The sequence below is a fragment of the Lagopus leucura genome, unplaced genomic scaffold (genome assembly GCF_019238085.1).
Source record: "Lagopus leucura isolate 7727_CA_CO unplaced genomic scaffold, USGS_WTPT01 Super-Scaffold_73, whole genome shotgun sequence".
Taxonomy (NCBI): domain Eukaryota; kingdom Metazoa; phylum Chordata; class Aves; order Galliformes; family Phasianidae; genus Lagopus; species Lagopus leucura.
Window position 1 is genome coordinate 84,995,237 of NW_024962252.1, and position 23,879 is coordinate 85,019,115.

The window sequence follows — 23,879 nt, forward strand, 5'->3', positions numbered from 1 at the left end:
GCTAAGAAAAAAAACGCAGTGTAATTATCCATAAATCAAAGTTTTAAAGGATTGCTGGGGTGCCCCTCCCTGAGCAGCTGGTGGCTGGGCTGAGCTCAGGGCACTGGATGAGGCTGCAGAATCAGCATCCCACTGTCATCACCAATGGATGGGGTGTGCTGGACCATCCCACGCTGCTCTCAGACTGATGTGTCTGACCGAGGCCACGTGTCTGCACATGTGAATCCAACCGAGCCCAAAGGAGCAGGTCTGAGGCCAACAGCACTGCCCCACTCCGTGGCGTTGTTCACCCCAAATTCCTTCAATTGCTGTCCGCAATTTCCAGTCTCTTAGTCAGCATTTGCTGCACTGCCTTCAGTCTGATGAGACCTGGATTTTCCCACACTCCCCCGTAAATGGAAACACATTGTTCATCTTCATTTTATTTATTTATTTGGTGCAGAAAAACAAGATACTGCTCTGACTTTGAAGTGCTGTCTCTACAATGGTTTGTTCCTCTTTGGAGCAATGGGTTTTCCTAAAAGCCTCTCTCAGCAAGATCCTTATCAAGCTCGCCTTAGCGGGAGACAATGAACATTTCGCAGCATGAAAAGGAAAAAAATAAAAAAAGGCTGTGGGGAAGGCAAATGCTTTATGTGAGGAGATAGGCAGGGTGCAGATGAGCTCCCCCAGCCTTGTAAACACAGATTATTTTCTGTCCCACCTCCGGTTCAGAATGTTTCCCGTGTTGAGTCAGCTCCGGAGCTTGTTGCGGGGTGGGTGCTGTTGGAGCAGCATGGAGAAGAAGGACCTGAGGACCATCTGAACCCAGAGAGCTCACCCTGACGTGGCCCGAGAGGGTGCCTGTGGGGCCAGTAGTGAGCACGGGGCAGTGAGCGTAGGATCTGGGGGACACACATGGTTCTGTGGGCAGCTGCTGGAGGTGGAACATTCTTCAGGCAGGGCAGGTAGCAGATTTGTGCGAAGGAAGCGTGTGGGCCGGTGTCTGTCATATTTCCAATTATTGGGCAGATGTTTGAAGCCAAGGCTCTGCAGTCAGTCAGTGTTTGTGGGTTAAAATAGAAACAAACAATGGGATAATGTAAACAGAGAGTGCTCCGGCTCAGAGCCTGGTGATAGCGCCTGCACTGTGGAGAAGATCCTTGCCCGAAAGCTTTGAAGAGCACTGGCTGTATTTATTTTCCTAAAGATGGGTGTCTGTTCTATTTGCTCAGCTTCTTATGGGCTTGAATAGACAAGGGTCCAGTAAAGGTGGGTCTGGCTCTGAGCTCCAAAGGAGCCTGGAAGGAAAATGTGTTTTGGATCCTGACCTCATCCAAAAAATGTACCGCATTTCACTACCCCTAGATAGCTCACACTTTGGAAATGCCAAGAAACCGGAAACTTTCGCTCCAAAGTCAACTCTGCTTTCATTAATAATTATTTTAAGACGGCATTCGTAGAACAAAACAGTACTATATGGAGCAGTAGTAGGCCTGGGGGAGCTCAGGGGCGAGAATTTGCTCCACCAGCTCCGCTCTCAGGCTGACGCCCAAGAAGTACCTCCCCAGGTACAGGGGGGAGCAGAGGCAGGAAGGCCGCCCCCTTGGCGGAGCAGAGACCCAGCACCATCTCCAGATTCCTTTGGGTGGTGGTTATGTGTGCTTGGGCCCATTTTACAGATGGGAAGGCCGAGCTGCAGGGGACGAAGTCGCATGTCGTACTGACAAATATGGGTCTTGACCTTTTTCTTTGGGATGCCTTGGCTTATTTTCCTGTCACAATGATGCCGCCTGTGCCTGCAGTCCCCTTCCACAAGTCGTGGGTCATTATAAATATCATTAGATTTATCACCTCTGTACGTAACGTGCCAATGCTGGCAGAGACTTTTGAAAACACAGCGGCAACGAGAAGCGTATGTTCTGAGAGCCGCCTTAGTGGGATTTTTTTTCTGCCAAGGACAATAATTTTTTTTTCCTTTTTTTTTTTTCTTTTTTTTTTTCTTTTTTTTTCAAAATAAACATCACGCTGGAATGTGCTGCAGCAAATGGCTTGGGCTCTATTATATTTCATGCAGCTTTCTAAACAATTTTTAACCCTGCTGGCACGGTGTCAAACAGAAGGCAACCAACAATAGCAAAATCCCATTAAAGCTGAGAAGGTTCCTTCCTGAGGTGAACATGGCCAGAAATAGTAATCTTGGCTCTCTTTTCAATTTGGCATTGGGGACCAATAATGCATGTTCTACTAATGGAAATTATCTAATTTCATCCAAGTGCAGCTCCAGAGAGAGCTGGGCTGACGCACAAACAGTCAATATAACAACATTCTTCTTGAAGAGCTGAACAATAGGGCTTTGGTGGGACTGTGATTAACAACGTCAGACCAAGAACAAACAGAAGGTGTAAAAATAGGCATCTGAGGAGCTGACACAACGGACTATTTTTCATCTGTAAAGCCAGAGGAGAATGGCTTGTTAAATTGTGTGCTCGGAGCACTTCATCAGATGCCGTGTGGAAGAACCAAAAAAAAATCCCATTTCCCATCTGGGTCTGAGTGTATGAAGGAACTGCACATGCCTTATTAATATAAATCATGCTAGGAGCGTAATTCCCATTAGCATCGAAAAGCCATTTTTCAATGAAAGACTCTTGCACCAGGAACACCTAAGGGGAAATAACAATGTTTGCTTCACTTGAAGAGAACAGTAAAATACAGCATGGGGACTGAGGAAGCAGAGAGCTGTTCCTTCTCTCCAACACTACAGGTTTGGGGTTTTGACACAACTATTGGAGCCACTGCCTTCCCCACCCCTCCCAGAAGCTGTATCCACATGTGGTGCAGAGAAGAGTTGGGCATTCAGATGTGCCAGACCAAGGAGTGGGACCATGGGCATGTGCTGGCTCCTGGCCCGTATGTTGTCCCACGGGCGTGTGTTCCTTTTCACTCAGTCCCAGCTCTCAAGGAAAGGAAGCTCTGGCCTTGAAACTTTAGACAACATTTCCATCTCTGGTTAAGCAGGTATGTTCATTTTTAATTTTTATGAAATCTCAGGCAGCTGCTTACTCTACATTATTTTTAGAGTGAGAAGGCAGCTCCACGTTTGCATAAATTAGACCATGTCCCTCAGTGCCACATCTCCATGGTTCTTGAACCCCTCCAGGCATGGTGACTTCACCACCTCTCTGGGCAGCCTGTGCCACTGCCTCACCGCTCTTCCTGAGAAGAAATTTCTGCTGATCCAACCAAAAATGATGGAACCCATGGAAATGGCTAAGAATGGAGGGGAAGCTGGTGAGCTGGGTAATGTCCAGCATCCGATGAGTGTGCATAGCACAGAGAGGTGATCCGAGAGAAGGAAACCCAGGATACCTTCAGTGCACGGAAGGGAAAAGCCCTGTAGCTGAACCCAGCCCAGCAGCTGACCCTGAGGTTTGACGGGTTTGCAGATTTTATTTTTTTTGCACTAGAGGGTGCTGCTCTGTTAGCATTCGGGAACGCTTGCAGCACGGTATTGCTTTCACCACTGTGTTGTGTGGGGGTGGGCTGAGGGGATGCATGTTGGTGCTCACAGCAGCACTCAGACAGGCAAGGGGTGAAGGAGGGCTGCTGGGCTGGAAAAGAACTTCTCTGCATGGAAAAGTTCTGTACATCTAAGATCAAGGGTAAAAACATGTGGGTTAGTAACGGTGACAAATGAGAGGGAAAACTGGACGCCTTTTCTTTTTTCCTCTCTGTTTCACAGTTCCAGGATGAATGAGTGCCTTGGGGAGCTGAGAAATGAGACAACACAGTGAGAAGAGGACAGTGAGTGCAGACACTGTCAGTACCAAACCTCTGGAATTCACTGCTGCAGGACGGATAGCCAGCAACTCTTGCTGATGTGCTCTAGCAGAAGTAAAATCAAAGTGCCCTTTTATAACTGTTTAGATACAAAGTGAAGGGCATCCAGCTCCCTGACACTAGGATGCAGAATGGTGTGTGAGAGGGACTGTGGGAAATGACCTCCCCATGCATGGCAGTGCCCACTGACTGTGTTTCCATCACACAAGGCACAGAGCAAGTGGACAGTGCCTAGGGAGAGGGCACATACCCTTTGGGCAAATGGTATCCCATTAGGGTTCTTTAAGGGCTGCAGTGGCACCGTTCTGCAGAAGTGTGCTTCTACCAAGGAAGGCAGTGTTCTAAAGCCCACCAGTGTTTAAGTCCACTGAGAGCATGGAAGGAGGGCTGGAAGAAAACCAATAATTACTCTCAGATAAAATTAGTTTTACCAAGTGATTTTCTTCTAGAATCTTGGGTTTGTGTATGGGCTGCCTGTGCTGTAGATACACCTGCATTCTGATAGCTCTATTTCCAGTGTTCCTGCATTTCTGACTGCTGTTGGCAAGAAGCTGTAGATTGTTTCTTACTCAGAGTTTTCTTACACACACCTTAGTGTTTCCTCCTTCAATTCTGGATGTCCTCTAAGCATTGCACCTTCTACTGCACAATCCAGATGAGTTTGGGGAATTTAGGTGGAGTTAATCCGATGAAAATTGGAAAATGCTCTGCCCTAGGAATGGCAATTGCCCTGTTAATGCAAGCTGGGTGTGTGCATCCCAGCAGCTGTGCAGGAGCACAGCACAGCAGGGCAGCACTGCTGCCTCGTCACCTCTCATCAGCTGCCGCGGCTAATTGCAAGGGCTCTCTGCAGACCTCTCAGCTTGTGTGGCCTGGAAAATCCCAGGGACAATCTTCAGGCAGTGCACAGGTGGGGGTAACCTGTGGAGCCTGCGATGCCAAAGCAGAGAGTTTGGGGAATGGTGGCAGAGAAGCTTTTTTCTTCCAGGTGGAGTTAATCCTCTGCATGCTGGCACCCCTGGGGGAGGGAGCAGGCAGGCAGGGTTGGAGAAAATTTGGGAGGCTGCTATTTCAACTTTGAGCAGCTTGAACAGAAACCTTACAGCACCACGGGATCACTGCTCTAAATGTCTGAAAATGGGCTTCCCAAAGGCCGGCACGCCAAAGGACTGCCTGACCCAACTGCAAGGAAACCCTGAGGAAGGGACCATCTTGACCTGGCTGTCCTGCAGCACAGAGTTTCCTTTCCCAGGGTTGTGGGGATGCTAATTATTGCCCTGATGTTTTTAAAAACAGGATTGATGTAGCTGCAGGTTTTCATGAAAAATAAAGAGAAAGAAAGGAATGAAGAATGAAAGAGAAGATAGGGGAAAAAAAAGGAAGGAAGGAAGAAAAGAAAGAAAAAGAAATGAATAAATAAAGGAAAAAAGGAAAGAAGGGAAGGGGAGAGAAGGGGAGAGAAAGGGAGGGAAGAGAAAGAAAGGCTAGGGAAGGGAAGGAAGAAAAGGAAGAAAAAAGAAATGAAGAAAGAGAGAGAGAAAGAAAGGAAGGAAGGATGAAAGAAAGAGAAAGAGATGAAAAAGGAAAGAAAAAAAATGAAAAAGAACAGAAGAAAGAAAGAAGGAAGGGAGGGAGGAAGGAGAAAGAAAGGAAGGAAGAAAATATGAAAGGAAAAAAAAACAAAGAAAGAAAGAAAATAAGAAATGAAAGAAGGAAGAAAGGAAGTTGGAAAGAAAGTAAGGAAGAAAGAAAGAAGGAAAAAGAAAGAAAAAAAAAAAAAAAGACGGAGAAAGAAAGAAAGGAAAGAAAGAAGGGAAGAAGGAAGAAGGGAAAAAAGAAAGAAGGAGTGCGAAGGGCCGTGGCACAGCGGTTTCGTCGCGGAGCGGCGCGGAGCAGCGCGCAGCCCCAGCGCTGTGCCCTCGGCAGGTGGCGGCAGAGCGCGGCCGTGGCCGGGGGGGGCTGGGGGTGCTCGGGCTGCGCTGCCCCAGGGGGATCCGAAGGGCCGTGCGAAGCGACTGAAAAATGAAGTCCTCTAGAGAAAGCGGGAATTTTGATGTATAGCATCTACGCGTTTCTATCCGTAGGTATAGACAGAACAACAACAACAAAGACGTGTTTAAGCCTAAAAAAGAGAAAGAGCGCTGGGGTGGAATGCCGGGCGGCGGAGGGAAGGCCCGGCCCCGGGCAGCTGGGGGGGTGTGGGGGGCTCGGCCCACGGCGGGATGCTCCGAGCGGGGAGCGGAGACGAGGAGCAGAGGCAGAGGCGCGGTGTGCGCCCGGCTGCGGGCGTGCGGAGCTCGCGAGGTTCTTCTCCACCTCCTCCTCGATCGGCATCGGGGGGAAAAATAATAAAAATAAAATAAAAACAATAATAAAAGTCCTTCGGGACTTCATTCCGCTTAAAAAAAAAAAAAAAAAAAAAAAGCGCATCATCTTCAGTCCATTCGCCTCCTTCTCGAGTCCCTCGGAAAGGGAGATTAAAGGGGAAAGTCGCAGCTGTATATTTGTGTTTTCATTGCTAGAAGGGAATTGATTTCCTCGCGTTTATTTTTGTAGTTGCAATACACAAGGGCGGATTTGCGTCACCCAAGCAACTTGCTGGTCGAGATAAAGTTGCACAAATATTGAAAAGGGAAGTGCTCGCGCTCATTATGAAGTTTTTCTCCGGAAGAAATAAGGATTTCTGCTGTATCCTAAAATACTGAAGCCGCTTCTATTTTAGGACAAATCTCGCAGGCACATCCGCTCATTTAGTCCGAGTTGGAACCTCTCGAAAAAACAGGAGATGACCCAGGCTGCAGCCGAGCCCCGCGCTTCCTGCAGCCTTCAGGCACCGCTGCGCACCGGCTGCGCGGCCGCGCAAAGCTGCGTGCCCCAGGTGTAGCGGGCACCGCTCCGGGTTCCGGGAATAAAAGGGGGAAAGCAACCGAACAAAAGCAGCGATCCACCTTTGCTGCCGATACATACGCGGCCCCGGTGTCGGTGCAGCGATGACCGAATTTCCCCCCGCGAGAGGACGGGGCGGGGGTGGCGGCGTTCGTTGCCGCCGTGAGCAGCGGTGGGGAGCACGGCCCGGCCGGGGCGCCGGACCCAAGGGTGGGCGCACACTCGTTTGGGACGGAGCGAGAGCTGCAGAGCAGCAACGGGGCCGGCAGCGCGGGGAGATGCGGGGAAGGGGGATACGGGAGAAGCTCAGAGCCGAGCCGGTCTCGCTTTCCCCTCGCTTTCGGACACGGCTCGGCTTATTATCGTTTCCATTTTAACGGTGCTGGTAAAACCCAACGCAAACCAAAGGCGTGCCCGCTCCGGGAGCGCACTCGGCCTCAAGCACAAAGCGCGGCCGCCCCATACCTGCGGCGGGGGACCGCTTCACCGTCAGGCCCTGGGAAGGCGCCGAATTTTGAATGCTGTTTTCAAAACTAATAATAATTTTTGGAAGCAAAACCAAAGCAAATTCGCAACCGTACGACTCCAGACCTGCTCACAGCATCTCCATTTGTGGAAACGACAATAAAAAATGTTCTTTATACGTATCCCGTTTGTATTTTCATCGGTATTTGTGTTTAAATTTGTGTATTTATTTCTATATTTAAATGCATTGTTATTGTTGTCATTTCTATTTTATTCCCGTTTCTATTTCTATTTTTATTTCTATTGTCTTCCCAGCACCAGCTCGGGATAGACGTGGGCGCTGTATATCAGCACAACCCACGCGCTGATGGGTTTGTCTCCCAAACATTCCAGCGACCAAAGTGTGCGGCAATATTCTAAAAGAACAAAATTGGCAATTTGGATGCCAAATTTTCCAAAATTACGAATCGGGCTTGAGGTGGAAACGGTGCCCGAGCAGCGGGCGGAGTGCCCCCTGAAGTTCTACACACGGAGATGCCACGAAGGCTCGCAGCCCCGGCCTCCCGCAGACGCACGCTGCGCACATGGCTGTGGGCAACGAGGTGCGGAGCGGCCCGGCCTCGTGTGTCATTCTGAGGCTGCGGCTGTCACCGGTCACGACCGTCCCGCCCGGGTTACTGCGGGTGAAGGCGCGGGGCGCACCTTGAGGGCCCCAGCACGGCCCAGCATAGCTCAGCACGGCCCAGCGCGGCCCATCCCGGCCCGGCAACGCGGGGCGTGTCGGCGGGCGGTGCGTTCCGGCCCCGCGGAGCTCGGATTGGGCGCGGGCGGGCGGGGGGCGGTGGGAGCGAGGGCTGCGGCGGGGCCGGGAGCCGCTGCCAGAGAAAGTTTGGGGAGGGAGGGGTGCATTTTTTCCCCGGCGCGAAGAAGGGGGTTTGTTTTGTTTTCTTTGCGCCGCTGCTCTCCCGCGCTGGCCGCTCGCTCTCTGCCTCTCGCCGCGAGTTTTGGGGACTTCTTCCTTTTTTTTTTTTTTTTTTTTTTTTTTCTCCCCCTTTTTTGCCCCCCCTTTAATTTTTTTTTTCCTATTTTACTTTATTTTTCCCTGCCTCTTCGGCAAGCGCTTTCCCGCAGCCGCCCCCGCCATCCTTCCCCATGCCCGCGGGCCGGCGGGCAGCCCCGCGCCGCGCTCCCGGCAGCTGAGCCGCTCCCCGGGCGCGCAGCCCGGCCGCCGCCGGCAGGATGTACACGGCCGGCCTGGCTCCCTTCTACGCCTCCAACTTCAGCCTCTGGTCAGCGGCGTATTGCTCGGCGGCGGGGCCGGCGGCCGGCGGCTGCTTCCCTCTGGAGGCGGCCAAGAAACCGTCCTTCTGCATCGCCGACATCCTGCACGCCGGCGGAGAGGCGGCGGCCGGACCCGCCGATGCAGCGCCCGGGCTGCCAGCGGCCGCCGCAGCCGCGCTCGGCTCCATCCTCCCCGGCGGTCCCTTCCACGCCGCCGCCTCCCCGCTGCGGCCGACGCCCGTCGTGGCCCCCGACGCCCCCTCCGGGGCCGCCGCCGCGTTCCCTCCTCGCCTCTCGCCGCTCTCCGCCGCCTTCCACCCTCCGCACCACCACCGCGCCCCGCAGCACCGCAACCCCGCGGCGGCGGCGGCGGCACCGGGCGGAGGAGGGGGAACCCCGGCGCGGGGACCCGGGGGCCACACGGGCGGCACGGCGCCGGCGCCCGCCAGCAAGGACCTGAAATTCGGCATCGACCGCATTTTGTCGGCGGAGTTTGACCCCAAAGTGAAGGAAGGCAACACGTTGAGAGGTAGAGAAATCGCCGCGTCCGCTTTGCGTGCTCGGCACTGGGTTGTTTTCCCCGTCCCCGCGGCTTTACACCGAGAAAAGCGGGGAACGAGGGCTCTCCCGCACCCCGCGAGGCGGCACCCCCCTTGGAAATAGCGATAGCCTCCATGTAGCGAAGCCGAGGCGGGCAGGGCCACGGCCTCTCCCCGCAGCCCGAAGGAGGGAGCGCACGGCGGGGCTCCGTTCGCTCCGTCGGGGCCCGACCGCGCCGTAACCGCGCTCTCCTTGTTCTGTGCTCACAGATCTCACCTCGCTATTAAGTACCAGCCGCCAGGCCGGGGTTCACCTCCCCGCCTTGCAGCCGTCCGCCGGCCAGTTCTTCGCGTCTCTAGAGCCCATTAACGAGGCCTCTGCCCTTCTGGGGCCCCTAAACACGGCCCCAAGGAGCTCAGTTCAGCACCAGTTTCAGGACACTTTTCCAGGTACATCTCGCTCCCCCCGTGGCACCGGGCCCGCAGGGACTCGCGTTTGTAAACGCTGGAGATGGTTACTATTTTTTTTTTTTTTTTAATAATGATATGATGATGATTTGATTTTTTTCTTCACGAGGCTCGGGTTTGGGACGCCCCATGGGGGGAGGACGAGCGCTTCAGGGCCCGATCCAACTTCGCCCCGTCCCATAGCGAGAGCCTGGAGAGATGGGGTGGGGGGGGAGCGGGAAGCGATCGGGGCAGCCCCCCCGACGGCAGCGGGAAACCCCCGACGGCAACCAGGGCCGCTCTGCGCCGGGCTACAGGCTGTGGGCTGCGGGCTGTGGGCTGCGGGCTCCGTCCCTGCGTTAACCCTAAGGGGGCCGCCCCGTGTCCGTCCGTCTGTCCCCACAGGGCCGTACGCGGTGCTGACCAAGGACACGCTGCCTCAGACCTACAAGAGAAAGCGCTCGTGGTCCAGGGCCGTTTTTTCCAACCTGCAGAGGAAAGGGTTGGAGAAGCGCTTCGAAATCCAGAAGTACGTCACCAAGCCGGACCGCAAGCAGCTGGCCGCGATGCTGGGGCTCACGGACGCCCAGGTATGGGGTGAGGGCTCCCTGCTGCGCTTGGGGGGGTGGATATCGAGGGCGGGGAGGGAACCGGAGAGCGTTTTTCATTTGCTTCTCTTTTGCGGCCCCGCACGTTTTGCCGAGCCGAGCACCGGGGAGGCACTTAGCTCCGAGGAAGAGTAGCATCTTTAATGTCCCTTCCCTGTTTTTTCTTTTTTATTTCCCCTCTAAATCTCTTCCTTTCCGCGTTGTAAAATCCCTGAGCGAAGGGAAGTGAAAGCTCTGCCTCAAACGGAGCCATTAAGTGCCGCTCAGCGATGATTCCGCTGCTGAGGGCCCGCGGAGTTGTATAACTCTGCGGTTTGTTGAGCAAGGGCCTGAATTTCCAGGAAGAAGGAGGAGAAGGAGAGGAAAAGAACAAAAACAAAAACCCAAAACACCAATAACAAAAACCCACAACAAAACACAAAGCAAACAAACAAACGAAACAAAAGGAAAACTCTGGAAAAATAAATAGTAATCCAAACCCGGGAGTGGTTATTAAAACACGCAAACAGTAATGAAAAAGAAAGCCATAAATAATAAGAAAATCACCTTCGTGGTGTAAAGGTGGGGGCAGAAGAGGATGAGATGGGGATGGGGATGAGGATGAGGATGAAGATGAGGAAGATGAGGGCGGCCCGCCATGCCTCCCCCTTTTGCCCCACTCCCGCGGCGCTGCGCGGTTTTTGCGCGGGTGTTGCGCGGTCCCGTGAGCCCGTCTGAGGGCGGCGCGGCCGCAGGTGAAGGTGTGGTTCCAGAACCGCCGGATGAAGTGGCGGCACTCCAAGGAGGCCCAGGCCCAGAAGGACAAGGAGCCGCCGCCCGAGCCCGAGCCCGCGGCCCCCAGGGCCGTCCCGCCGCCCGCCGCCCTGGGGGAGCCCGAACGCAGCCCCAGTCGCTCCGACGGCGACGGCGACAGCGACAGCAGCGACCCCGACTCGCTCGACATGGCCCCCAGCGACACGGAAAGGACTGAGGGCGCCGAGCAGAGCCAGCCCCAAGCCGGGAGCTGCAGGCCTTCCGCCAGCCCCGGCCTCCCCTCCCCGCCGCCCGCCGCAGCCAGCCCCGAGGGGCTATAGACGAGGCGGCCCCGAAGCCGCCGGAGCTCCGCGCCGACTGAACGCCTCCTCCCCGCCGCGGGCCGGCAGCGCGGCTCGGGCGGGACCCCGCGCACGGCACGGCACGGCTCGGCCCGGAGGGGAGCGGCCGCGGGGCGGGAGCTGCGGCTCCAAGCTGAGGGAGCGCTGCCCCGGACGGAGAGAGAGCGGCCCGGCCGCGGGACAGAGAGCGGGACTTCTCGTTGTTGGTTTTTGTTTTTGTTTTTGTTTTTGTTTTGTTTTGGGTTTTTTTTTTTTTTTCCCTGAGGTTTGTTTTTTTATTATTATTATTTTTTAATTTTATTCTCCCGCCCCTTCCCTCTCTGGGAAAATCCGAGCGAGGGACTGAGCTCCGAAATAACTCCCCCACCCCCGAACAATTTACAATGTGAAGTATTTTTGCCGACATCCTCTTGGGTTGTGACGTGTTGCTTCGAATAATCCGACCGAGAAATACTGCACTGACAAAATATAGAAATCTATCTATCTATCTCCTGTAAATAAAAATGTTTGCTATGGTTTGTAACCACGTCCGTCTGTTGGCCAGGCTGAGGCCGCGGGGCTGCCCATCGCCTGCTCCTCGCCTCCAACTCCCCATCTTCGCCTTTTTAAGTTTTTTTTTTTCCCCTTCCCCCGCGAGCGGAGGTGATGACAACAACCGGATTTCATTATGCAAAATTGCGCTTGGGCGAGAAAGTCGCCAATTCTGTTTGCGGCTCCGACGGCGCGCACCTACGGACGTGGGTATTTTGGGGAGGCTTCGGGTTTTGGTGCAGGATCGTCCCTACAGACGAACCTCATCTGGGGGTGGGAGGGAGCTGTCTCAGACGGGGGGGGTTGAGGTGGTAGCACCCTGTGACGTCACGCTGTCCCGGCGTGGCTCGGGGAGCGCGGCATGACGTCACGGACGCAGAGTGCACAGAGGAGACAATGCTACTTTCGTGTGTCCGTCGGCAAAAATCATTTTGGGGAAAATTGAGCCAGGGCAAAGAGCGAGCCGGAAGGGCTGCGGTAGGCCGGGAGGGGACGAGAGAGGCAGAAAATAAGGTGCAAACGAGTGCACAGATTCACGGCGCACAGAGAGATTTTCAACGGTGCCGCTGCGCCCGTGGATGCGCGTAGCGCCTGCTGTGCCGTTTCCATTGGATCTCTGTGCGTCAGGGAAGGAGTTGTGAGTAGGGCGTCCCCGATGGCTTTGTGAGGGGAGAGATGTTCGTCGGGGACAGCTGCTCTTCGCCTCCGGTCTCAGGAAAAGGGCCCCGTGCGATGCCCACATCCAAACAGAAGGGCCAAAAATCTCCCCGCATCACTCCAGTTTTGGGGCCCGCGCACCTCGGGCTGCCGCCGAGAGAATAACGGTGTTCCTCTTCAGAGGAGAAAGGAAGAAATTAAAACATTACAGTCAGCGTGCCCCGGCTGTGCGCGCCCTCGGGCAGGTAGACAAAGCCACGTACGTGGCGCTGGGGAAAGTGACGTGGCTGTGCCCGTCCCAAGTGGGAAAGGAGTCCAGTTGCTGGGATAACGGTGCGGCGAGCGTCGGGAGTGTGGCAGCCCGTGAGCCGTCCGTAACGCGATGCCGCACCCATCCGGAGAAAGGTCCCAGCAAGTCCGGGGGGCTCCCTTTTTGTTTGCTTTATTCCTCGCAGCTTTGCCAACACGAGCGGATTCGGGCTGTCGTGGTCGCCTCTGAAGGCGGAGCGCAGAGCATCGCCCCGCGGATCCTGTTCTCCAACTGCCCCAACACTCGATGCGGGTTTCCCCCCAACACCCCTCCGCGACCCACCCCAAATTCGGACCATACAATGGTTAGGGCCGGGGTCGGCCGGGAGAGCTCAGTAAGGTCGGGATATTCTGTGATTCTATGACAGATTCTGTGATTTCGGGCCGTAAGGCAGCGCAGGGATGGCTGAGCGGAGGGAACCGAAGAACGACGGGACCGGGGCGGCTCTGTGCCACCGGACCCAGGGGCGCAGCTCCCGATGCACGGCCGCATTCGACATTCCGAGTCCCTCCGGCTGCGGCTCGAGAACAGCATCGCAATGAGCCCTCATTCCCCCCCTATTACGATGCGCAACGAGATCCTGTTCTTCTCTCCCGATTTCTTTCCTGAAACCTCTCTCAGCTCCGAAAAGGCTTCCAGGAATACTCGGAAATGAGAATGGTCACGTTAACGGAAGAAAAAAAAAAAAAAAAAAAAGAGAGAGAGAGAGGCAATATTTAAAATAATTTAATGGAAGGGCGAGAGGGGTCCGCGCCCGCGGCCCCGGGCCCAGCCGCAGCGAACCCCGCGTTCTCCTCCCGCCGCGTTCTTTAGGAAAATATTTGCGTATTATTTTAACGTCAGTCTTCGGCTGATGTCTTAAAAAATAATTGTTTTCAGGCCCCGCTCCTCTCGGCATCGCCGCTTCGCGCTCACACGCGGAGCTTTGCTGCAGCCCGCGCCTCTTCGGGACTGCCTGGCGTCGGCGAGACAAACTGCGAGCCCCAAATGTCAGCTCCTGCCGCAGCTCCGCTGCAAAACCGCCCCCTCCTCACGGCTGCGGGGCGCTCATCGGGAATAATGGCTGTTTACACAAAACCTTTATTCACTTTCTTAAATAAACAGCAGCGAACTCAAATAAAGCGAACCCTCGGCTATAACTCAGGCGCGGCGCTGGCTGTGCGCATTCCCGGCTGCGGACCCGGAGAGCCTCCGAGGGGAGAAATCTGAGGGCTCCTGTCACAGCCCACCTCCACCGGCTCGACATCCGCGCGGACCTCGGCTAGAGTTTTCCTTTTCCTCTTCCCTTCTCTTATTTTATCTTCCCCTTTTCCCAGAAGGAGCGGAGATACTCCCCCCCCCCCCACCTCCACCCCAGTCCCTTTGCAGAGGTGGGAGCCTCAAGCTCCGCTCCGCACAGAGACGGCGGTGGGGGTCCCCCTGAGCCCCCCGTGCGCTGCCCTCCTATCCGCTGCTCCTCGCTCCCTCAGCCCAGGCCCTGATGAGCTCCATTAAGAGCGTTATTGATGTGGAGGTTCGCTGTGAGGTCCCGGCTGGAGGGGAGCGCAGCTCTGCTCGGCAGATACGGCCGCTCTGATCCGCGCCACCTGGCTGAAACCAGAGAGCCGCCACTTCATTAATGGGTTTAGCCTTTGCTAATTGGTGTCTTTAGGAGCCTTGCCAAAATCTGCTCCGCGATCTTTGGAGGCAGTTTTTGTTTTTCCTTCTGCCGGTGACATTCGTTGGCGGCGATTAGAGCCGGTACCGCTCCCGCAGCCGAGCTACGAGCCCCGACGGGGCGGGCTGGGCTCCGGCCCCGGCGTTCTCCCGGCAGCCGGACCCCAAACGCGGAACGAACCGGCAGCCGGGCTGGCGAACCCCCTCCGCCTGCCGGCGGAGCAGGTGGCGGGGCCGGGCGTGGGCCGAGAGAGGGGTGCCGGGTCCCGGCGGAGCCTCCGCGGCGAGGCCAGCCTGACCACTGCCCGGAGCCGTGCCCGGAGCCGCGCCGCTCCGCAACCGCCGCAGCCTGGAGCCGCCGGCGCCGCGGCCCGGAGCCCCCGTTCGCTGCACGCCCTCGGGGTCACCTTCGTCCCTGGCCCTGCGGCCCTGCCCGGGTTTTCCGGGATTCAAAGGTCCGCAGTTAATGAAATCCGCTCGCCGCAAATCACAGAGCGCTGCCGTACGCTATAATCAAATTTCTGCTTGCCTTAAAAAACCCGGGCCACCCTCCTCCACCCCCAGCCTTCGGGCAAACCCCAAATCAAGGGTTTCAGCCATCGCCTCTCCCGCTCCCAGGGCCGTCGCTCCCGGCCCGCGCTGCCCGTAGCGGCTCTCAGCGGCCGGAACCGCGGGGCTGCCCGGAATGGGACAGACGCCGCGGGGGGAAGTTACCGGGGTGGGGATGGGGGTGATTGGGGTGCTAGGTTAGGAGTGATGGGATGGCGGGCTGATACAGGGGATGGTGGAGGAGCTGATGGGGCTGATGGGATGAGCGTGGTGGGATGGGGGTGAAAGTGATGGGATGGGGATGGGGTGACAGAATGAGGATCGTGCAGGGATGGTATGGGAGTGAGTCTGGGGATGGCGGGATGGGGATGATGGTTTGGGGGTGGTGGGATGGGAGTGGTGGAGAATGTGTTGGTGGTGATGGGATGAGGATAAGTGGGATGGGAGTCATGAGGTGGACGTGATGGGATGGTAGATGGAATGATGGGATGGGGGTGGTGGGGCCGATGGGATGAGAGTGGTGGGATGGGGGTGGAAGTTATGGGATGGGAAGAGGTGAGGGGATGGGGATGATGGAGTTGAGGTGATGGTTTGGGGATGAAGGGATGGAGATGGTGGAGAGTGTAATAGGGGAGATGGGTTGAGAGTGGTGGGATGGGGGCGGTGGGATGGAGGTCATAAGGTGAAGATGATGGGATGGAATGGTGGAGGAGGTGATGGGATGGGGGTGATAAGATGGTAATGGAAAGCAGGGGTGACTTTTCTCCCCCCACCCTGGCCGCAGCAGATACGTTTATTTGTGTGTACACCCTTCGCCATAAATCCCTCCATCTATAATCATTATCCACACGGAAACTTTTGCCCCCTGCAGCCCCCAGGACTTTCCCCCGGGCGCCAGGCCGCCCCCCCCCCAACTCCCCTCCAGTTAGCGGTGATGATTTTAAAAGCATGCGATGATCTAAGCCCTAATCCTAATATTATGCATCATCCGGACAGGATAACCGCGCCGCCTTGTCAGCCGCCGCCTCGTTACAGGACCCATTTGCCGCATCGCGGAGTCATCGCGGCGCTGACGGATGGGCCGGGACCCCCGCGCCCCCCGCCCGGCACTGGGAGGAATGCGGCGGGCGGAGCCCCGCGCCCGGCCCGCTCCCCGCCGGCGGCGATTTACGGTCTGTGTACGTTTGCTGGCTCCAGATATCGGCAGCGTAATGGATGGCTCTATTTTATGAATCCGAGCCTCGGATCCGAGGCGATCGGGAGTCCCTTCCTTGTATGGTACACTCCTGTCTCAGCCCTAAGCCGCCCCGCAGGCAATAAACCTCCCCGCGAAATGCGCCGGGAGATAACAGTCGACTTTATTGATTGCGAGAAAACGCTGGATACCAAATAAAGGGCTTTTATGAGAATCCCTGCGAAGAGCCTTTTCTCCGCGGCCATTAGCGCGATATCGACGCTTTACTGCGCGTAAACTGTGAACTCGTTCGGCCCTCAAACCTCGGAGAGGGCGGGGAACGGAGCTCGGAGCTGCTGCCCGCGGGGAGCCGCCGTGCCCAGGGTCCCTGCACCTCCCCGGGGCACGGAGACAGAGAGGGGGCACCGCCGGACCCCCCCGGGATGCTCGGGGATCGACAAAGCCCCGCCTGCAGGAGGGATGCGCAGGGCAGCGGCTGCCAAAGGCACCGAGTCCGGAGCTGGCCGGCTTTGAAACAGCCGAGACTTATTACGATTATTATTAAATTGTTTATTTTCTAATTTCTTTTTATTTTGTTTCTAAATGATTTTTTTAAAATTTCGTTTTTATTCCATTTTTTCCAATTTGCATTCTATTTTGATTCCGTTTTCGTACATTCCGGGCTCAACACGTTGAGCGCGCTCCCCTCGCACACTGCTCCACGCTTTCATTCCCGTTCGACCCGTCCCCAGGCGGCCAGCTCGGAGGTCCCGAGCACGTTATTTCCCTCCCACCGCCTTCCCACCAGCCTTCGAGAGCGGATTTGTAGTTATTTGTTGTTTCGTTCTGTTTGCCCCGCTTTGCAGATGTAACTGTAAAACCGCTCAGTGGCTGCGAGTTGTATCGCGTTTTCCTGGAAAGCCATAAAACTGTCTCATTCCCCGATGCTCCTTGATTAACTTATGAGCATAAAGGAAATGCTTGAATAATGTTCCCTCTGTGGTTTTCCTTCGGCGAGGGGAAGCTGAGGGAAGATGCTAATATCGTCATCTTATTTTACAATTTATACCTTCTGCCCAAACAGCGTACACACAGCCTAAGGCACCGCGGGGTTCATCTTCTTAAATGCAGCCCATATATTTCAGCGCCTGGAGAGCTGCACAAGCAAATAATTCAGCCTGCTGTTACAAGGCTGGCTCCCACTGAAACGAACAGGGTGACCTGGAGCCGCTCAGAAGAGGTCCAGCTAATGGGATGTGCCAATGCTGTGTGCAGAGTCCCATGCACCAGTCTCACATACCATCCCTACCCCATACACCGTTCCCACACACACAAACGCCAGGCTCCAGCCCCTCTGCTCACCCCATGCAGGCTCCCCCAGCACTAACAATCTTCACATGGTGCCTTGGCTCCTCCAAGCAAGAGCCATGTGCTCGCACTTAACTTTATCTCCAGTACATGTGCATCTCCACGCATATGTATGTGCTGGAAACACATGGCCAGCCTTTTTTTTTTTTTGTTTTTTTTAATTAACTCTTTTTTTTTTTTTTTTTTTTTTTTTTTTTTTTGGTGAAGCTACAGCTGGTGAAGTTTTGTGGGGAGTATTTAGCTCGTTAGCAGAAGTCATAGGTAAGAACCAGCCTCCAGCAAAAAGGGCACAAACACTGCTCCTCGTAGAACACTGGAAGTGTTGCTAGATGCACTTTGGCTCATAAAAGAATAGCTGATTTATTCTTCAATCAAGACAAAGTCATTAAGGTTTGCTCAGCCCTGGTTTACAGGAAAATAACTCCTTTGATGGAGCTCCCTTCCCAGACTCCCAGAAGCTCTCTTTGCTGCAGGAGCAGCACTCCTTCCTGCCTTCGGGTGGAGGGGAAAGTTGGACCTCCAGAGAAACCCAGCTTTCTAGTGTCTTGAATTTCACTTTGCATCCTTCCCCTACCTGCTCAGCTAATTCCTCTTTGCATTCGAGACCTGTCTAAATCCTCCCAGAGAAAACTACAGAATAATGAGAGCGGTGCATCATCATTTATCAGCTCTTTCTTCCTTGCTGGTGGCCAATATTGCAGCTCTGAAGGAAACAGCCACATGAAAGGGGGGGCTGAAAGAATGGCACGGAAAGAAATTCAATCTGAGGAATGAGAGGAATGGATAAAAAAAAAAAAAAAAGCTGTGCTGATGACTTTTTCATTGCATGGATTTCCTGCTGGAGCAGCGGTTAGCGATGCTAGCTTCGTGTGTTTACTCAGCGTGTTTTACTGCAGCACTCCGGCTGCTCAGGTCTGGCCCAGGGACAGGCAAGGGGACAGAGAGAGCTCTGCAGCCCGTCTCCTGCCCAGTGTCACACTGACCCCATTCACATTTGCAGGGTGCTGGTTTAGGGTCTCCTATGCCTCACTGGGTGCAGCTCGGAGAATCCTCTGCTGGGCCAGAACTGGCAGCACGTGGATGGGGAATCATCATGATAGACATCCATCTATGAATTTTTGAGTTAGGGTGAGCTGGGGGCTCCCTGTGATGGCAGTGGCCGTGCTGCTGAAGCTGTGAACCCTGCCTGGTGCTCAGTAAGTGCCCGTGGACTGCTCCACACAGCCCTCAGTGCCAGACTCCAACACAGCCCCGGGAACTGCTCCACCACCTCAATCCCGGCCCTGCTCCACCATCTTAGACCAAGCCCTGTTCCGCCATTTTAGTCCAGGCCCCGCACCACCATCTTATTCCAAGGCCTGGTCCGCCATCTTAGGCTAGGCCTTGCTTCACCATCTCAGATCTGGGCTGGTGATGGGCTGCAGAAGCATGTAACTGGTAGAAGAAGAAACAGAGCAAAAAAGGGAGAAGCAATAGCACTGAGCCTACTGGGGGAAAACGTTGCATTGGCTTAATCAATTTTTAACTTTTTTTTTTTAAGTTTGGCGCTATAGATTATTTTAAAGGCAATTTATACAAGACACGGTAGGTGAGATTCCTTGAATGACACTGTGTAAAAGGCTGGTGTGGAATAGAGTCAGAAAAATGAGGCGAAGAGAGCCTCCATTTGTCCCTGTAGGAAAGAAAGGCCAAGTGGGCATTTCTCACCCATAGTTATCTTTTCATTTTGTTATTTAAAGCAGCTTCCTAAAATATTCTTTGAGGTATCTTGTTACATGTTTTCTGGAGCAATTATTTAATCTGCTATTGCACTGGAATGTGGAATTATTTTCAGCTCTGGCTCTCCTAAGCTTGTCCCTAGTGTAGCAAAAGCTTTTGCCTCGGTGCTGACCAGCTGTGTACAACAACAAGCTCCTGGGGCTTGGTGCTCAGCGCTACTCAGTGACAATTATGGGGCTGCTGTGCTAAAAGGCACAAAGCACCTGCAGGAAACAAATACTTCTAGCATCTATTACTATTATTTTTAGATTTGGTTTGCCCCTTGAAATGTGAAGATCTATCTGATATGCCTAAGAGGATAGTGGAGGTCAATTGAAAGCAACAACCTCAACTTCGCATTCCTCAGTGTTAGCTGAGAGAGGTAGGGATGGTAAAGTGACATGCACTCACTTTTCATCGCAAATTTTAGGACAAATTTTCTCTTACTACCCGGGAACATAGCTTAAAAATAATATATATTCCATGCTTTTTTGTTTGTTTGTTTTGTTCTGTTTTCAGAGTGGGTTTCATAGAATATCATAGAATCATAGAATCAAAAAATCATAGAAAGTTTTGGTTTGGAAGGGACCTTGAAGCCCACCCAGCCCCAACCCCCAATGATGGTCAGGGCTCCCTCCCATCAGCTCAGGCTGCCCAGGGCCCCATTCAACCTGGCCTTGAGTGCCTCCAGGGATGGGGCACCACAGCTTCTCTGGACAGATGTGTCAGTGCCTCACTGCTCTCTGAGTGAAAAGTTTTCCCCTGATATCAAATCTAAATCTCCCTTTTTTTTAGTTTAAAACCTCTCCCCCTTGTCCTATCACTATCTGCCCATGCTAAGACTTGTTATCCCTCCTGTTTATAAGCTCCCCTCAAGTAATGAAAGGTTGCAAAGAGGTCTCCCCAGAGCCTTCTCATCTCAGCCAAGCCTCAGCCTGTCTTTCCATGAGAGGTGCTCCAGCCCTTTGATCATCTTTGTGGCCTCCTCTGGACTTACTCCAACAACTCTGAATCTTTTTTGTCCTGGAGGCGCCAGGCCTGGATGCAGTACTCCAGCTAGGACCTCATGAGAACAGAGTAGAGGGGGACAATCACATCCTTCACCCTGCTGCTACCTCTCTTCTGGTGCAGCCCAGGATACAGTTGGCTTTCTGGGCTCTAAATGCACATTGATGGCTTGTGTCAAACTTTTAATCCACCAAGTTCTCCAAGTCCTTCTATGCAGGGCTACTCTCATGGAGTTCATCTCCCAGTCAGTATACACACCTAGTATTGCCCCAACCCAAATACACCACCCTACGCTTGGCCTTGTCACCTGGTATCATTTTCCCCTAACTTTGATTTCTGAATTGAGCTATTTATATTATCAGAGAGCTTGTCTCATCCTGCTCACAGAGATTCTCTGCCCCAAGATGGCAGGAAAACCTTGGCACACTGAGCATATACCAGCCAAAAGCCACCTGTAGAAACAGTGGAGATCATTCTGTTTCTTACCTGTGCATAGTGAGATGGGCTATGTGAGAAGATTCCAAATCAGGTGGCTGTTGAAATCTCAACAGAAGATCACACTCTCCTTCTATGCCTCTGAAATATGAAGTATTCATTAAAAGTGATAGACTAGAAGCCAAGACAAACAATATCATAAGCTAAACTTGAACACTTGCAAATACTGATCCTGTGATGACAGATTCATTTTTCCAGCTCTTGCAAATTTGCTTCTACTTTAGACTTGCTGGAAATTATCCCACTAGTGTTTATAAATCTGTCCTGCTGCTAAGGGTTCCGTGTAGGATGCTCTATTCAAATGAAGGAAAGACCTCCTGGCTATTAGCAAGGTGGATCTATGTAAGTAGTTTTGGGTTTTGTCTTTTGCTAATGAAAATACTTCAGACTTCTCTTGCTAGCCTGCAGCTCTTTATTTTAACACCTGCTGTCATCTGCTAGGGTCAGGAGACGGAAGTTGGGAGATAGAGGTCATAGCCTTGGCTGATTTAGGTGTGTGTGAAGAGCCTGCTTCAAAAAAGGAGGGTCTTTAGCTGTCTGGATCTGGTGTGGAGCAGCTTCCAGCTTCCAAGCCAAGAGGTTGTAATGATGAATGTGATGAACACGACGAAAATCAGCATACCCAAAAGGTAAGGTATTGAGTAGAAGAAAACCACAACTCAGCGTTTTCCAAGGGCACAGAGAAACAAACAGAGAGCCCTAGAAGGGATGGTGGTTGGTGGAGAAGAGAAGAGCATGTTTAGATGTGAAACATCTCATACAGACAAAATGCAGTGTTAGAGAGAAGGCTCTGGCAAGCTCTGTAGGCCCAGGGCAGCCATGAAGCTGAGAGCAGACTAACAAAGTAGCTCATCTCAAGGCTATCAACAATGTGGATAGGCGTTAGAAGTTCTGGACTTCTACCTTCTGCATCTGAAAAACCTGTCAGATCCCTTTGGTAGGAGAAAGTGCTTATTTCTTTCTATGTAAGCCAGCTGCTGGAGGCCCAAAGATGCTCTGCTCTCACTTGGAAACAGTTCCCCCCGTGCCAGGTCCAATCAACATTTGGTTGCTCACTGTAGTAAGAAATTACCATCCTCTTCGCTGCTCACCCACCACAAAACCCCACTGCTGCTGTCGTTACGCACTCTCTGAGAGCCTTCCAGCAACATGGTGCAATTAATATTAAGTAACAATTTACTGCAGTTTTATCAGGTGGTAATTTCCCCCCACATCCCTCACCCAGATCTGTCTCGCTGCCCCTTTTCCCTGATCATCTGCGTCACGCTGAGCTTTCTATTAAAAATTGACACTGGAAATAAAGCAGTGGCTTTTTTACTTAGCCACCCTAGGCATAAAAAATCCCAACAATTCAAATAACCAACCAAAACCCCAAACAAAAACAGATGTTTAAACCAACAGAAAGTGGAGGAGGAATACTCTTTCCTTCTCTGAATGTCACGGTATGTTATATCTGTGTATATGTGAGTACTTGTGAAGGACAAAGTCCTTCATTTTCATTGGGAGAGAATTTTTAATTCCCTTACTGAGAGCTGACAAACTCCCTTCAAAAACCTGCTGGCTGCCTTTGGCCATGGAGTGATGGGCATGTGGCCAAGATGCTCAAGACCCCCAGCCTCTGTGCTCACCCCCCCACAGGCAAACTACTTTGTTTTTTTCCCACCAGTGCATTCTCAGTCCTGTTTTCCACCAGTGGGACAGCTGCACTGAGATGGAGGGGTTGGGGTTGATGCTGGAGGAAAGGGCTGGGGCAGGGGCTGGGATTTGAGAGAGACACCTGGTGCTCATACCCTTCTCTCAGCACAGCCAGATGCCCCACAGCTCTGAACCTCAGTTTTCTTTCATTAGGTGTAGTGGGAGAAAAGGGATATTTAAGTACCAGGGAAGACTGGACTCAGGATGCGGGTATGGTTTAAATTAAGGTGTGATTTTAAACTAATAAAAGTAAACCTTACCAAAAGGCTTGGATGTGTACTTACTTCAGTTTAAATTTGGGTCATTTAGGTTGCTCTTAAATCATACAATACACAAAACTGTATATTGACTCACTTTTAAACTAAAATAAAAATATCCAGACAGTGCTCTGCACAGCTGTTCAACAACTGTTAAATACATAAATAACCATCACATACTAAAATACTGTGTTGATATGAGCCATATAAACAGAAGAGAGCAGAAATACAGTAGTCTTTTTAACCTGATCTAATTTTGTGTCTAGACAAACTTTATTCAGCATCAGTCTGCCTTGATGCTGCTCACCTATATGCAGAGGGAACAAACATACATGTTGGTGGGGCTGGTGTGTTCCAGCTTCCAGAGCCGTTCCTTTTCTTCAAGGCCTGATGCTTCTGAGATGAATGGTAGAAGTGTTTCCAAGGCTGATGCTGGAATTGCACAATGAGTGTCACCATGAGCTGTAGGACTGAGTTGGCAGCTCATGGTCCTTCTGGTAACACCAACACCACATATCTTCTCACAGCCCGTGGGTGCTTCGGGGGTGAGGGTGACAAAGAGATGGAGGAAGGGTACATGGCTTTCCATTTCATCTGCATTTTTCAGTGCAAACTTCTGCCAGTGCCTTGTTTACCCGTTGCTATGAAAATCACTGTGTGCCCTAGTTGTAGCAGCATTAATATATATTTCTTTTTCAGTAAGTGATTATGTTTTATGACCAGTTTAGACTTATATGGAGGTGCGGTAATGTGCTATAAAACTCTACACTGTGAGCTGTATACAGGACATATCAAGTAGTCTAAAGTGATTACATTAATAAGCAGGGAGCCAATCCTTCTTACGATTCCACGTTAAAGCAGATGAGCTCACCGCTCCCCAGGAAGACATTAAATCATGTTTGTGTGGAAGGTGGAGGGACCCGCTATGCGACTACTGTTTCAAGAAAATATAATGCAGATCCAGACCTAGATCCAAGCACGAAATAGAGCTGGTGGGCCCCTCCAGCTTTCTGGCAATCTGCGTGCTACCGAAGAGGAAGAAACAGCTGCTCTGGCTATCAGTGGGAAGGATGACAGCAGAGGGAACCCGGCCCCATGGAGGGCTCCAGGTCCCCACATTGCAGCCCAGGGCAGGGAAGGGCACGGCTGTCCCCGCATGAACACATCCCTGCGCAGGGCTGAGTGCTCCCGGGCACGAGGGACGAGCTGGCCGCTGTACAATAAATAAATGGGGCTGAGGTTTACAGTTCAAGCAAGCTATGAGGAGCCACCACAAATC

The 23,879-nt window shown here is 52.9% G+C and overlaps 1 protein-coding gene across 1 annotated transcript; it reads left to right on the plus strand.

Annotated features, from left to right (window-relative positions):
- The first annotated feature begins 8,368 nt into the window (after window positions 1-8,368).
- Window positions 8,369-11,122, plus strand: HLX (H2.0 like homeobox). The gene is made up of 4 exons (XM_042886726.1): window positions 8,369-8,983; window positions 9,264-9,443; window positions 9,846-10,030; window positions 10,783-11,122. Exons 1-4 carry the CDS (start codon window positions 8,413-8,415, stop codon window positions 11,119-11,121), a joined length of 1,275 nt encoding a protein of 424 aa, XP_042742660.1. The 5' UTR covers window positions 8,369-8,412; the 3' UTR covers window position 11,122.
- Window positions 11,123-23,879: the final 12,757 nt, after the last annotated feature.

What these genes read in the sequence shown, in the direction of transcription:
- HLX (XM_042886726.1), top strand. Translation starts at nt 8,413, where the DNA reads ATGTACACGGCCGGCCTGGCTCCCTTCTACGCCTCCAACTTCAGCCTC. An exon ending in GTTTCAGGACACTTTTCCAG is followed by an intron (nt 9,444 to 9,845) that starts GTACATCTCGCT and finishes CTGTCCCCACAG; the next exon opens with GGCCGTACGCGGTGCTGACC. An exon ending in TGGGGCTCACGGACGCCCAG is followed by an intron (nt 10,031 to 10,782) that starts GTATGGGGTGAG and finishes GCGCGGCCGCAG; the next exon opens with GTGAAGGTGTGGTTCCAGAA.